The 14,066-nt window shown below is 51.1% G+C and overlaps 1 protein-coding gene across 1 annotated transcript in view; it reads right to left on the bottom strand.

The window, feature by feature from the left end:
• Positions 1-13,613, bottom strand: part of LOC114484609 (uncharacterized) — an 18,098-nt gene extending 4,485 nt beyond the window's left edge. The window contains exon 1 of the mRNA XM_055081193.1: positions 12,167-13,613. Coding sequence (XP_054937168.1) covers positions 12,167-12,703 — 537 coding nt within the window. The 5' untranslated portion in view covers positions 12,704-13,613. The remainder of the gene's footprint in view (positions 1-12,166) is intronic.
• Between the last annotated feature and the right edge of the window lie 453 nt (positions 13,614-14,066).

The following is a 14,066-nucleotide window of genomic DNA, read 5'->3' as shown; positions in this document are numbered from 1 at the left end:
GATGAGAGGCCCGCGTACCGCAAAAAAAAAAAAAATAAATAAATAAATAAAAGTCACAAGGAAGGAGACTGGCATTCTGGAGGAATGCAGAAAGGCCCCTGTAGCTGGAACGCAGATCAAGACAACCAGGAAGGGGACAGGTGGACAGGAACCAGATCACAAGGCCAGGTCGAGGGACTGGGACTCGATCCTAAGCTGAAGAATCAGCCCAAAGCCTCTATCAAATGCTGAGCCACAAAGTGCTGCCCTTGGCATTGAGACGAAAGACAGGCAGGGAGGCCCAGGGTGACCTTCCCAAAACTATGCTCTAAATATGACTGGACTAGCACACGTTTGTGCCCACACCTTTCTATTTATTCCCATGGATCTTGTGATGCTTCCTTTTTCCTCCAGGGTTCCCACCCACTATCCCAAATCCCCCAGAACGTGGCCCTGGAGCCCTGTAATGACCACACCCAAGGAGCCAGAGAGAAATGGGCACAGCGTGAAGTGAAGGAAGGGGCGAGCCTGGAGGAGGAGGCCGGCAGGGACTCTGGGTGTCTCTGCTGGATCACGATTTGGAGAATCCTAAACCACAGGCAATATCGACTTTCTAAAGTCATAAAACCTGAGCGGAAAAATGTGGCCCAGGAGTTCTGGCAGCACACATGGAAAGCTGTAAAAGACTTTGTTTTCTTTGACACAGCCATTCTACTTCCAAGAATTTATTCTAAGGAGATGATTAAGGGCGTGAGCAAAGATGCTGACCATAGCTGTGACCACAACAGCAAAAGCAAATGGAAACAACCAAAGTGTCCAACACTAGGGGACAGTTAATCAGGGTAAAGCATGTCCACAGAACGGACCCATTTGCAACCATTTTTAAAAAGAAGGTAAAAAAGTAAATAATTAAAAAATAAATGAAAAAATAAAAAAAGGAAGGTAGCTCTCCATGTATCCAGAGGTAAAGGATCCATTATTAACTGAAAAGAGGTTAAAAAACTATTGGCAGCATGATCCAGATTTTATGTGCACGTGTGTATCGATATATACATGTGTGTATATGTGTACACACGCATGTATGTATAAACACCCACATAGGAAGCAAGCAACAGAGCGCATGAACGCCAGGGTATTAATGGTAATTCTTTCCGTAGTAAAGTTATGAGTGTTTTTTTCTTCTTCGTTGAATTTATCTCTATTTTCTAGTTCTATTCGGAACACGTACTGCTTTTATAAGCAAAGGAAATAAGAAAGGATTTTTAAGGAAAATTTTGAGCGCCAGGGAGCAACTTCAATTCATAGCTCAGTGAAAGTTTCAAGAGACGGGACAAGCAGAGCAACGCCGTCTTTCCCCCACTTTTACGCTCACACGTTCCCCCAGGGAGGACCCAGGCTTGTCAGCCTCATCTCAGGACAGAAACCCAGCCATGTCTCACTCAATAGGCACCCGTGGGGAAAATAAGGTCCTGGTGGAGAATTTTTTAGATAACAGTACCTGCTCGCATATTCTACGGGATGGCATTTTAATTTTAACTCTTTGGGATGGAATTAATTTTCAAAGCATGTTAGACACTTCCTTGGTTTTTTTTTGAACAGAGAATCCTGAACATAACTAAACGTTTTGTCAATGACACATGATCAGCATCTTGAGCGACTATGATATAAGTGAGGAGGTATGCTATGGCACTAAAACAACAATTGTACACGAAGGCAAGAGGGCTGGATTCTGGACCAGCCCCACCTTGGGATCTCAGCCAGGTGACTCCTCTGAGCTGAACTTTTCTGTCTTTAAAAGGGAAGGCCCTGGACGGCACGATCTCAAGGACTCTGCAAACACAGTCTGGTCCCTCCCTCGCAGGCTGTGAGCCAGCACGTCTGCTTCCAACTCACCTGACTCTTTTTTACTTTATGCCTTCCAGTTCTCTGCTTCTAATGTACTACAGACTACGGGTGTTAGAATAGTGTGTAAATCAAGAGTTAATAGGCTGGATAAACCTCCCATATTATGTCATATGGGAGGTTTATAAACCTCCCATATGACATAATTTTAATAATTTTTACATATACATATATGTGTGGATACACATATATTAAATTGAACCATGTGAAATTGTTAAAAGAAAAAAACTGTCAAATTCACACTGTACAATCAGCCCCAGGATCTTTCTGTCTTACTTCGCAGGGATCTGGTCGAGCTCCAGATGGCTGAGGACAGGGGAGAGCCGACTTCTGGGGACATAGGGGAATTCCTCTCAGACCAGCTGTAAGAGGCTATAAATGGCTTCCAAATTCTGTGGTGCTGGGACTAGAGTGACTGAAATATTTTTCAGAGAGGAAAAAAAAAGAATCTGTCAGAGATTTTAACCACCAGCTGCTGCCACCAGCTGCTGGGGCCAACCCACTATAAATTTAGTCAGGCCAGCAAAGGGTTGATTTTCCACTGGAATGTCAGAGAGGGAAGCTTGTATCAACAAATGCTTCTCCAAAGGGCCATGAGTCACCTTCCTTCAGAGGCTGAGGCAGAGAGGGCTCTGCTTCAAAGAGGAAGACATTCACATTCTAGTCTAAAAAGCCAACACCTTCAGTTCTACACATAAGACCTGTGCACAGCAAGAGCTCTGTGGCCAGCACCAAGATAAATTAAATCAGGATCAAATTAATAATAACAGTAATAGTAATGGGGTGGGAGGAAACTTTGGGAGGTGATGGATATGTTTATGGCCTTGATGGTGGTGCTGGTTTCACAGGTGTATACTTATCCTCAAACTCATCGAATTGTATACATTAAATACGTACAGCTTTTTATATGTCAATCACACCTCAATAAAGTAGTTTTAAAAAGATGGGGATCCCACGCTTCAGGGTGGACAGGCTGATGGAGAGCAAGGAAAGGTGAAAGTCTAACTCAAGGAAAGCTGTGAAGGGTGGTAATAGAAAAACAAGCTGCCGCAGAAAAATGGGCTCCTTTCAGGCCGGGGTGATCTGGGAAGGGCCTGTGAGGGGATGAAGCAAGTCAAGTGCTTCAACAGACAGACATGTGCAGAGGGCTTTCCAGATTAAAAATGCTTCTCCCTCCCTCTCTCCCTGATGGTTTGGGTGGAAAGCCACTAGGCTTCGCTTCCCTTCCCTTGGACAGGGCAAGGAAGGAAGGGGTACAGGAGAAGGGACGGGGCCACAACGGCACAGAGGAGGAGACTGGTGTCTTAAGGAAACTGTTACCCACTGGGAGATTAGCAGAAAAATAACCACATCAAGGATAAAGGGAGCAGGTTCTCACAGTCAGGGAAGACTTGCACAGAATATACAAAGGTGATGAGGCTTGAAAGAACTCTCAGGGCTGGGCTGCAATCAGACATATCAGATAAACACTAGCTATAGACAGAGAGGGGTGTGTGTGTGTGTGTGTGTGTGTGTGTGTGTGTGTGTGTGTGTGTGTCTGTGTGTGTGTGTGTCTGTGTGTGTACACATTACACACACCTATTTCCCAGCTATGTCTGCTGAAAGGGGTCATGTCAAAAGGACATCAGAACCACTCAAAGAGGCTGCCACTGGCCACATCTGGGACTATTTGGACATCAAAAAAAAATACAGATAGTAACATTAAAATCCATTGAGTAAAGTAATAATCCACAAGTCCATATAGATATAAAAACACGAACAAATACATAAATGGGGGGGAGGGAAAGTTCCTCTTTACAGTACAATGTCAACTGGTAAATGTAGAAGAAGCGATGAAAACTGAAAATCCGCCATTTAAAAACCATCAGAGTGGTGGTGAATTCCGGCAGGAGCCGTCGAAGGACACTAAGGGAGGTGGACGGAGGTTTAAAGAAGTGAAGGGCAGTGGTGTGGTCTTGGAGTACCTTCCCACCAGACACTGATAGATTACAAAGGGGGAAATGATGACTTAAAGGTGGAGAAACCCGGTGGGCACCGACGTGGCCAGGTGTTGACCAAGATTACGTCCCTGGTGGTGGATGGTCCTCACCCTATGTCACTTCTATGGGATCCCTGCCCCAAACGACAGCCAGAGTCTGGTTGAGGAGACACGGGTTGAGGGATTGTCCCAGAATGAAAGAGCTGTACTCTGAAAGGTCAAGAAAGACAGCAAGAGACGGAGGAGTTCTTCCAGACTGAAGGAGAGTCTGCGGGCACACTTGAGTGTGACACGTGCCTTTGGGCTGGACCCTGGGTCTGTAGGAAAAGGGACGGTGTGGATGAATTCGAATGGGTTCTGAAGACTGGCTGATGCCATGACATATCATATTGATTTCCCAACTGGATGGCTGGATGGCGTTGTGCTGGAGAGGGGCCTTGCTTGGGGGAAATGATCACTGGAGTGTTGGTTTGGATGGGGACACCTTCGTGTTTGCAACTTGCTCTCAAATGATTCAGAAAAATAGTGATGATGATGGATATATATATGTGTCTCCATCCATATGTACACATATAAAGAGGGGATGACAGCACACGAGGTAAAATGGCAATAATTCAGGAATTTGGGCAAAGTAGGGAAGTTCCTTGTACTACTCTCGCAACTTTTCTGTAAGTTGGAAATTATTTCAGGAAGAAAAGAACAAAACCACTCCTGAGTAAAGGCATGCAGGCAGCCTCTCCCCAGCACCTGCAGAGTTCGGTCTGGGTTCTGGAGGACAGAGTGGGGTCGAGACGGAAACAGCATTGAATAGGGGCCTGTGGGCCATTCACCGGGGCAGCCGGGGCCCCAGCCAGCTCGCAGAAGGCCTCAAATGTCAGGCCAGGAACTGGTTGCTTTCCAAGGGATGGGGAGCCTCAGGGATTTACAAGCAGGGAGGCAGCAGAATATCTGGGAGATAGCCCTTATGCGGAGTAGAGAATAATAGGAGGGGAGAGGAAATGAAGACGGGGGAGCCGGGGCAGGGCCAGGCGATGCGGGACGGAATCCCAGCAGCTGCAGAGAAGCCAGGGCCGGTTGTGCGTCGAGCTTCACGATGTCCACCCAACACATCGTGAAGAGGGAGGGAAGCGAAATGGGGAACGGTCAAAGATGATTTGGGTTTCAAGCATCTGATTGGTTGGAAAGGCGCGTTAATAACTGCACGTTTCACGTACAGTACCTTAGACCCTCTGTACTATCATTTACTTTATACTTAACTTTCAGTGAAGTCAGTTGTTCAAATTAAATAAAGGTACATCATTCTAAGGAATAACCCCAGTGAATCTGCGGTTTTGATGTGCTGCTTGAACTTTTTGCTAACAGAATGAGTAATAGATAACTCACCATAGCCAGGCAGCCCCCAGGCTCAGGCCAGGCCCCCCGAGAGCTGGCCACCACACTTTGGAAAATGCAGGTGAAGCTCTCACCAACACAGCCGAAAGACAGCCCAGCGCTGCTCACACTGGCTCAGTCCTCTTTTTATTTTAAGAAAAGCAAAACCTGTCATAAATGACCAAAATGGCATCCTCTGAGATCTCCATCTTGGGAGCTGCTGGCTGGTTAGGAGCTGGGCGCGACCCAGCTGGCAAAGGTGAGAAGCCAGAGCCAAGGCGCGGGATCTCGTGGCGCACGTGTGCGCATCCCTTCCAGGTGCCCCCTCAGCATTCCGAGATAGAACCTGCATCATCACCACGCTCTCCCCCGAGAGGCAGGATGGAGCCGGTGACAGGAGGCCAGAGTCTCGACACCACTCCCGCAGTAAAGAGCTGTGCAACCTTGTGGAAGATCTCCTCAGAGCCCAGCTCCCCCATCTGTCAGGGAGGGCAAGGGCCATCCTGTCTGGAAAGGGCGTGGGGAGGGTTCACTGAGACCGGTCATGTAAACTGGCAAAGGGCCTGGCACACGGAAATGCTCCACAAATGATGGCGTCAGTAACACAAAACAAAACAGGGTGTGCTGTTTTCCCCAACGGAACACACTGAACGCGCCTCTTCAAAGTACACGTGCCCCTCCCCCCGCCGCCCCGGCCCAGGTGTGCTCCCTCAGGTGTGCACGCCGTCCGGGGTCATAGAACAGGGATGAGTACAGGTGGCAACAGCAACGGGAACGAAGGTTTACGAGCACCTACTGTGTGCCAGGCACCGTGCAGGCCCTTCGTCACTGTGAGCAAAGTGACAGCCCATTTCAGGAAGAGCAAATGGAGCCCCTGGATGGAGAAGTCACTACCCAAGGCCACGCTGAGCTGAGCTCCATCCGGCTGCTCCGACCGCAAACCTCAGGCCAACAGGACCCTGGTCTCAAGCAGCGTCTCTCTCAAGCATGCAGAATGAAGAGAGTGATATGCAAAGCAGCCCAGCGGGCTCCGCCTCCCCACGAAAGCATGTGAGCAGTCCATGGGGGCGCTGGCACGGCTCTAACCCGGGGGAGCCGGGCAAGACCCTTCCCCACCCAGGCTGAAGGCACGTCCTCCATAAAATGAGGGTTTGAACTGTTGGGTCTCCAGGGTCCCTTCCAGGCCACTGATTTTCTGATCTGAAAACCCTGAGGCTCTAGAGGCACAGCCCCCTGGGCCGGCTGGAAAAGGACATCTTGGAGGAGGCTCTGGGCAGTGTCCACTGCGGCCCAGCCCCAGCTGGCCTGGCACCTTGGCCAGGGGCCAGGTTCCTGGTTAGGACTTACAGATGGGAGGCGGGGGTAACCAGCTCCCTGGGAGACCTGGTGACGGGGAGGGGGCGCAGAGGGGGAACCCCCCTCTCATACACAACTTACGCACCCCTTAAAAGCGGACTGCCGCTCCCGTACCTCTCAGGGTTAATGAACTCAAGGACTGGGGTTTATGCAAAGCTCAAAGGGGAGGAAGTTATTCTAGGAGGACAAGGCAGGGAGACGGTAGTCACTGTTCTTTTCAAAAGACAAAGAAATAAACCCATCCAGGTGCTGGGAGAAGCTACATGGTCAGGTAAGTGACGACGTAGTTGCCCCCCTGGTCAGAGGGCACGAAGCCAAGGGGTATGCCTGCTGAATAGGCCCGCACCTTGGGGTCAAGACCTCAGCCAAGGCTGCCTACTTCTCCCGAGAGCCAGTGCATGGAACCCACAGGTGCCTCGACTTCAGCAGAACCCTGGGCACAGAAATCCAACTGAGTCATCCACTGGGTGGGCGAGCAGGGCAGTGAGTATAGTACAGACAGCACAGCTCTGGAGACGCGCAGATGTGAGCTTGAAGCCAGCTTTGCCATTTGCTAGCTTTTTGTAGTCCTAGGCAAGTTCATTAACCACTTTGAGCCTCAGTTTCTGAACCTATAAAGTGGGGACAAATTGAATAACTTGGAAAGATTATTAAAAGAAATAAGAGCAAAACATAGATGTCAAGCATAGTGTCGATCTCACAATGGGTCCTCAACAAACAGTAGGTGTCCGATAAATATTAGTTGAACGCATGGATGCAAGGAAAGTAGCAAGGGCAGAAAGATGTTAACTGCTGCTGCCACCAGAGCTGTCTAGCTGCCACTTAATTCAGGCCAGAGCCAGCTTCTCTAGCTTTTCTGAACTGAGAGCAGGCAACTCAGCTCATAATCAAGCTGAGGCCTGAACAAATGCCTGAAGTACAGACAAGGCAAAAGTTTAGTGTTCTTTTTTAAAAAAAAACCTCTTGGAGTTCTCCATATCTTATAAATGGTCACAGATTTTCCCTGATTCCAAAACTACACAAGTAGCAAAATTACCTCCGTAAGCTCTCCCTACCCACGGAATGCAACGAGAGGTCTAGACCTCATGCGTGGAGCAAAGGCTTGTACCCGCCGTTTCCAGAGAGAAGCCAAAGCAGACAGTCACTGACCCAAGAAGGAACCGCTGGACAGGCGTCCTACTCAGCACGGCACTAGTCACGAGGATGCCGGGGAAATGAGGCAGGGTCTTGTCGACACTGGAAGAGAGACCCTAGCACATGGCTGAGCACAAGACAACCTGGGAGCTGGAAGCAGGGAGCCGTGGAACGCAGGTTCCTGGGCCAGGTAACTCGCAAGGTGAACGAGCCGCGGTCAAGGTTTGCAAGGGAACACTGGACCTTCTCCTGTTTCCTGTGAAGCAGGCGCTGGAGAGCAGGCAGCCAGGGGAAGCCTGAGGGTTGGAGGCAGGGGCGTCCTGACCATAAAAGAAGGAGGGAAAAGAGGCTCCTGATGTGTACATGACCCATCTTCTTATCGCCTCTTTGGAATGGGTCCGCACTGGGGAAACGTCATGATAGGAAACCAACCCTGTGCCCTCAGGAGCTTAAACCTGAGGATGCTGGCCAGGAACCGTATGCTCTCGATGACACAGACACCCACCCGGACAGCTCTGGACCTCAGGGGACCCACTGGACGCAACCAGGCAGTGAGAGGAATTAGGACTCTAAATAGCCAATCCTGCATAGGAGCCAGTGAAGCAACTGCTTTCTCTTTCCAGTTTTTCACCAGATTTGCTCTCTGTAAGAGGAACTGACATGCATTTCCTATTCTTTTATTTTTACTTGTTTTCTGGGGAAAGTATAAATAAGCAATTAAAAGGGAGGGTGACAAAGCAAGGGAAGATGGACAGAAAGGAAACCTAGATAACCAGCTTCCAAATAAAAGAGATCTGCATCGACTAGCACATCTCCTTGTTTCCAATTAAAAATAATAACAACAAAAATAAGCTACAGGAGGTGTTAGGAAATCTACCTCCGCTAATTAAATCCTTTTTTAATCATAACAAAGTGAAAAGTATTAGCAAGACTTTCTATTTGCACTGCACTTCACAGTTTGCCAAGTATTTTCATACACATGATTTCACTCGCCCCTACAGCTCTGTGAGCCAGGCGGGCACCGTGACTACCCCCACTGTTAATGAAATGGAAATCATGATTCACAGAGACCGTTAGTGACTTGTTCAAGGTCACAGAGCTGGTAAGAGAGGGGCAGGGATTCTAATACAAAATCTCTGTCTCTGAATTTGGAGCTCTCTCTAGACTGCCTTTCTCCAAGCCACGGAAAAACAGTCTTGGGAACTTTGCTTTCTTTTAAGTGGTAGCCTGAATACATTTGCTAAATGACAGACTGAAACCATACACCAGAGTGGACCAGACAGGAAAGGGAGGGGGACGCAGCTGATACCCAATGTATCTGAAATGAAAGCCCCATCACAGGTCATGGCTCTGTAGTCCCCCGAGAATTTCGCCTGCCCTCTACTCTATTTTTAGAGGCACTTCCCTACAAACTTGTTTCCCCAGCTCTTCTTTTTCATGGCTTCCTTTCTCTGGAATGATTTCATAATCCTTGGCCTGTTTTGTCATCACGGTGAGTTGCTGTGGAAATGGTTATTGAGGTTGTGAACAAAGGACTGTGACCTCAGTGGGGGCGAGGGAGACAAAGCCCAGCCTCCGGGACAGATTTCGCGCGCCGTGGCCACAGGTCACAGCGGGAGAGACCAGGGTACCCAGTCCTTCTCCTTAGATTTGCTTCTCCTATCAAGACTAGTCAGGGACACCACCACCAGCTTCCTAAACCTTCTCCTGGTTATGCAAAAGGTGCCAGGGCTTACTCAACTCAAACCATAGTTAATTCAAGAACCATCTGCTTTTGGCTGTGGAACTGAGTCCCAGGAGAACACACACACACACACACACACACACACACACACACACACACACACACGGCTCTTGACCATACCCTCAGTCTCTCCCAGCCTCATTCGAACCTGAAGGCTGGGGTCTAGTGAGCCCATAGACCCCCGTCTCTCACCTTCCCAATTAGAACTGGTCTCTCCCATCTCCTCAAACCCTTGCAGTGTCCTCTACAGGGGGCGCTATTGGCATTTGGGGTGAAGCGGTTCTTGGTTGGACAGGACTGTCCCATGCATAGCATCCCTGGCCCGTACTAGATATTGCCCACTCTGGTCCCTGGGACGACCAAACATCCTCATGCATATGCACACATCCCCTCCTGGGGCACTATCCTCACCACAAAGTTTGCCCAGTGTGTGTCCGTTCAGGTATCTCTCTCTCACACACACACACACACACACACACACACACACACACACACACACACACACACACACACCCCTCCCTGAGAGCAGGGGTGGTCTTACTTATTTACCCCGACCCCCTGGCCCCTCGTCACACTTGTGCAGTGGTACCATAAATTAGACAAGCCTTCCGGGAAGCACTGTCTGTCTCCATAGAAACGACAAATGTAAATAACCACGGTACAAAGCGTGAAACCAAAGAGGCTGCAGGACTTAGCTGCCAGGCCAGGTGTCTGGGGTCCTGGGTTTGAGTCCCACCTTCACATGTGACCCTGACCAAGACCCTGGACTTCTCTGAGTCTCCCTTTTCACATCTGTAAAATGAAATCTTGATCTTTAAGTTTCCTTCCAGCTAAAATATTCTAAGTGTCCAAGCTCAGAGAGACAAAAGGGATGCAGGCGAACAGAGGGACCAGAGGCCAATTCTGTCTCGCTCTCCCAGAGGGGACCAGGAGGGGTGCGCTGGCTCCATAAGCAGTAAGGCCTATGTATGGGTTGTACTCTATGGTGCTGGCCTCCCTGAGACTTGGGAAGTTAACTTTTGATGAGGGGCCAGTGACACTGTAAGAGCCAAAGAAGAGGCTCTGGTTAGCTGAGAGCTGGCTGTGGTGTCTGCACAAGGAGGGCAGTCCCTGACCTATTTCCTGCTTCAACTCTCCTCTGAAGAGAATGCCCAAGCCCCAGGAACAGCCTATGAGAAGCCCCGTGGGAATCCACTCCCTTCCACTCACCTGCCCAGCACAACTGGCCCCATTCTCTGGAGGAGCTCCCAGCTCGACCTCAGAACAGGAAAACCGAACATTCTAAGAGGTAACTCACTCCCCAATTCCCAACCAAATCCTTCCTCTGAGTTCCATCAATTGTCCAAATGGACCCCCTAAAAACACTAGTGAAGACTAACTTTGAAATATATAAGTGAATCTGGATGGATGAAAACCATGGATAAAAACCACAGATGAAACCCAGCCTCAGGACAAGGCCCCAGACAAAGTCATTTCTAAATACAATGGAAACAGTTTTTGAAATGTGGCCTCAATAGGGAATCCTAGAGAAGTAAGAAGTTCTCCACCTAATAACAGAGCTGAACCTTCCTCTGGCATAAAACAGATAGGAAATTGCACTAGAACCCCTGCTTTTCCATGTACCGTGATAGAAAAGGCTTGGGACAGACATGTGTACACATGCACGCACACACACACTCCGGCACCAACCAAACACCCTGGCTACCCTTCCCTAGGCTCAGCTTTTATTTCCATCCCCCCAGTCCACCTTGGAGACACATTTTTCTCACAATGTCTATTTCACTTGTATCTCAACCCACTGCCACATTTTCCTGTCCTAGCATTTGACAGAGGCAAAAGATAACAACAATAATAATATCACGCTGATGACGATGCCATTTAAGAAAAGACAAGCACCGAGGAGGACAACAAACTTTGCAGGAACAACATGCAACAGCTTGCTGCAGAAAGCGCTCTGAGGCCGTGCAGTGAATCACTACTTTTGAAGTCGCATTTCCAGGACGTCCGAAGGCAGGGGAAGACACGGCCCCGAGGCCGCGGGAGCCAAGGACGCCAAGGGGGTGGAAAAAAAAAAAAAAAAAAAAAAAAAAAAAAAAAAAAAAAATCATGGGCTGGTCACGTGGTGCGCCCGAGCCCTGAAGTGCACTAGCCCCGCTGACGTAACTATTCGAGAATTTAAAAGTCCCAAACTCGGAAGAAGTCCAGTGCAGAGTTTTAGGGCTAATCCACGCGCCGCTGTGGCCCGCCGGGGGAGCCCCCGCGCTACCGGGTGGGACCACACCAGCCCGCAAGGACCCCAGCGGGGATAGCGCGGAGCCGGGAGGCGGCCGGGGACCCGGGCCACCCGCACGAACCCCAACCGCGGGAGGGGACCTCCGCCGTGAGCGGGATCCCAGCCTCGGGCATGCGCCCCGACCTCGGGCGCGGATCTCGACCCGCCTCACCCGACGGAACGAGCTTCCCGGGAAGAAGCCGCGGGCCCCGCCGGCTCCCCCGCAGACACTCTCCTCTGCCAGCAAGTGACACACATGTGTGTTCAGCCACTTTCCTCCCCTTAGCCAGTCCCCGTTGGGGAAAGATGAAATGAGCTTCGGCTACTTCTAGCACGCCTTTGTCTGGCTGCCAAGGTCCTGGGGACGCGGGTCTCCACCCCGACTCCGGGCGCTCGCCCTCCCGCCCGCCCTTGGCCGCGGCGCACTTACCAGTCGGGGGCGATCGCTGATGGCCCGCACGGAGCCGCCTTCCTTCGGGGACGCAACTGCCCAAGAGCCCCCGAGAGGCTGAGGTTTCCGAGCCCGGCGGCGGCGCGGCGCGCGGAGTCTCCACGGCCCGGCCCGGCCGGGGACGCAAACTTTCCCGCGGCGACGGCGCGGGGCGGGCGCGGGGCGGCGCGGCTCCCCGAAGGGCTCGGGCAAAGTTGCAGCACAAAAGGCCAATGAGTGGGAGAGCGGCGGCGGCGGCCGGGCCAGGCTCCTCCCCCAGCTCTCGGCGCTCCCGGCCGGCCAGCGCTCAGCCAGCTGCTCGCGCAGGGCGCCCGCCGCGCTCTCCTCCCGGGCCAGGAATGCGCGGGGCCGGTCGCGGCGCGCCCAAGCCACCGAGGGGCCCACGCGGCGGCGCGCCCACTCGCCCCGCGGCCGCCGAGCGCGCAGGGGACAGAGAGACAGTCGGACAGACGGGCGCGCGGCCCGGCCGCTGCTCGGGAATGCGCTGCAGACTTCCTCCAGGAGTCTCTGAGTCATGACAACTTGCTACAGCTCTTAGTTTTTCCACGGCGCTTTCCACTACTCATGGCAACGCGGGGAAGGCACCGGCGTGTGAACCACTGAGAAGGCCAAGTACAGGCCGGTGCCCCAACTCTGCGGTCCACGCGCGCTTCCTCCGCCTCCGCCGAGCCCGGGGCGAGGTGGGGTGTGGAGGCGGAGGGGAGGAGGGGAATGCCGGCCCGCTGGCCTCCGGAGCCTCAGAAAGAAGCTGGGGATGATGTGGTGGCTCGTTGGTTCCGGGAGCCAAATTCTGGCCCTTCTTTCTTCACCTGCCTAGTCCTAACGCTGCTTAACCACGGAGCCTTAGAGCGCACTGCGCTCTACAGTTTGCAAAACCTGTTGCCTATGCCTTCTCCTGGGCTGATGTGCCCTCTAAAATGGGCAGAGGCTAAATCCAAACCCCTTCCCGCCGCCATATTTCCGGGAAGCATGTGTGTTTCTATTTGTGCGTTGTGGATTTCGTTTTTTTGTTTTTGTTTTTCGTCATAGGACCCCAGATCAACTCCTTCGCTAACATAGACCTCACCCCCAGAGTGGCGCTTACCTGCCCGCACCAGTGAAACGTATCACCTTTTCTCTGGAAATTTCTGCGTCTAGGCCGCAATGGAGAAGAGCCTGTGGCTATACGTGGGCGCCAGGCTTCCTATTTTAAGTTTAGTGTCAAGAAAGCATTGCTGTGTTTTATATCCTCTGGGACCAAAGGGTAAGAGACTCACAAATGACTCAAGGCTTCATTTCCTCCTCTTAAAGAAACAGATGCCCGAGGCTCGATGTCCCCAAATGGGAATTCTCTGTAGAATAAAGAAGTAGACTTTTATTGCCTTCCACTAAAATACTGTTTTTTTTGTTTTTTTTTTTTTTGTGGTATGCGGGCCTCCCTCTGTTGTGGCCTCTCCCGTCGGCCTCTCCCGTTGCGGAGCACAGGCTCCGGACGCGCAGGCCCAGCGGCCATGGCTCACGGGCCCAGCCGCTCCGCGGCATGTGGGATCCTCCCAGACCGGGGCGCGAACCCGGTTCCCCTGCATCGGCAGGCGGACGCGCAACCACTGCGCCACCAGGGAAGCCCTAAAATACTGTATTTTTAAAAACACCATGCTTCTAAGAATCACATTTCTGATGGAAATTTAAATAGATTCCTCCTTCACATGCTTATCATGGGCTCAGGGGGTTAGTATTAAAGTGCCTATTTCACTAATGTGATAACTGACACTCAAATAGGCTAATTTGTTCAAATGTATACCGTCAGCTGTTCGTGACCTGAGAATTGGAAGGCCCAGTCTTCTGTGCCCTTGTGCCCTGATCCGAGGTCATACCCACTTACGGTAAAAAAAAAAAACAA

The sequence above is a fragment of the Physeter macrocephalus genome, chromosome 20 (assembly GCF_002837175.3).
Source record: "Physeter macrocephalus isolate SW-GA chromosome 20, ASM283717v5, whole genome shotgun sequence".
Taxonomy (NCBI): Eukaryota; Metazoa; Chordata; class Mammalia; order Artiodactyla; family Physeteridae; genus Physeter; species Physeter macrocephalus.
The sequence above is the reverse complement of the archived record's forward strand: the minus strand, read 5'-3'. Positions and strand labels throughout refer to the sequence as shown.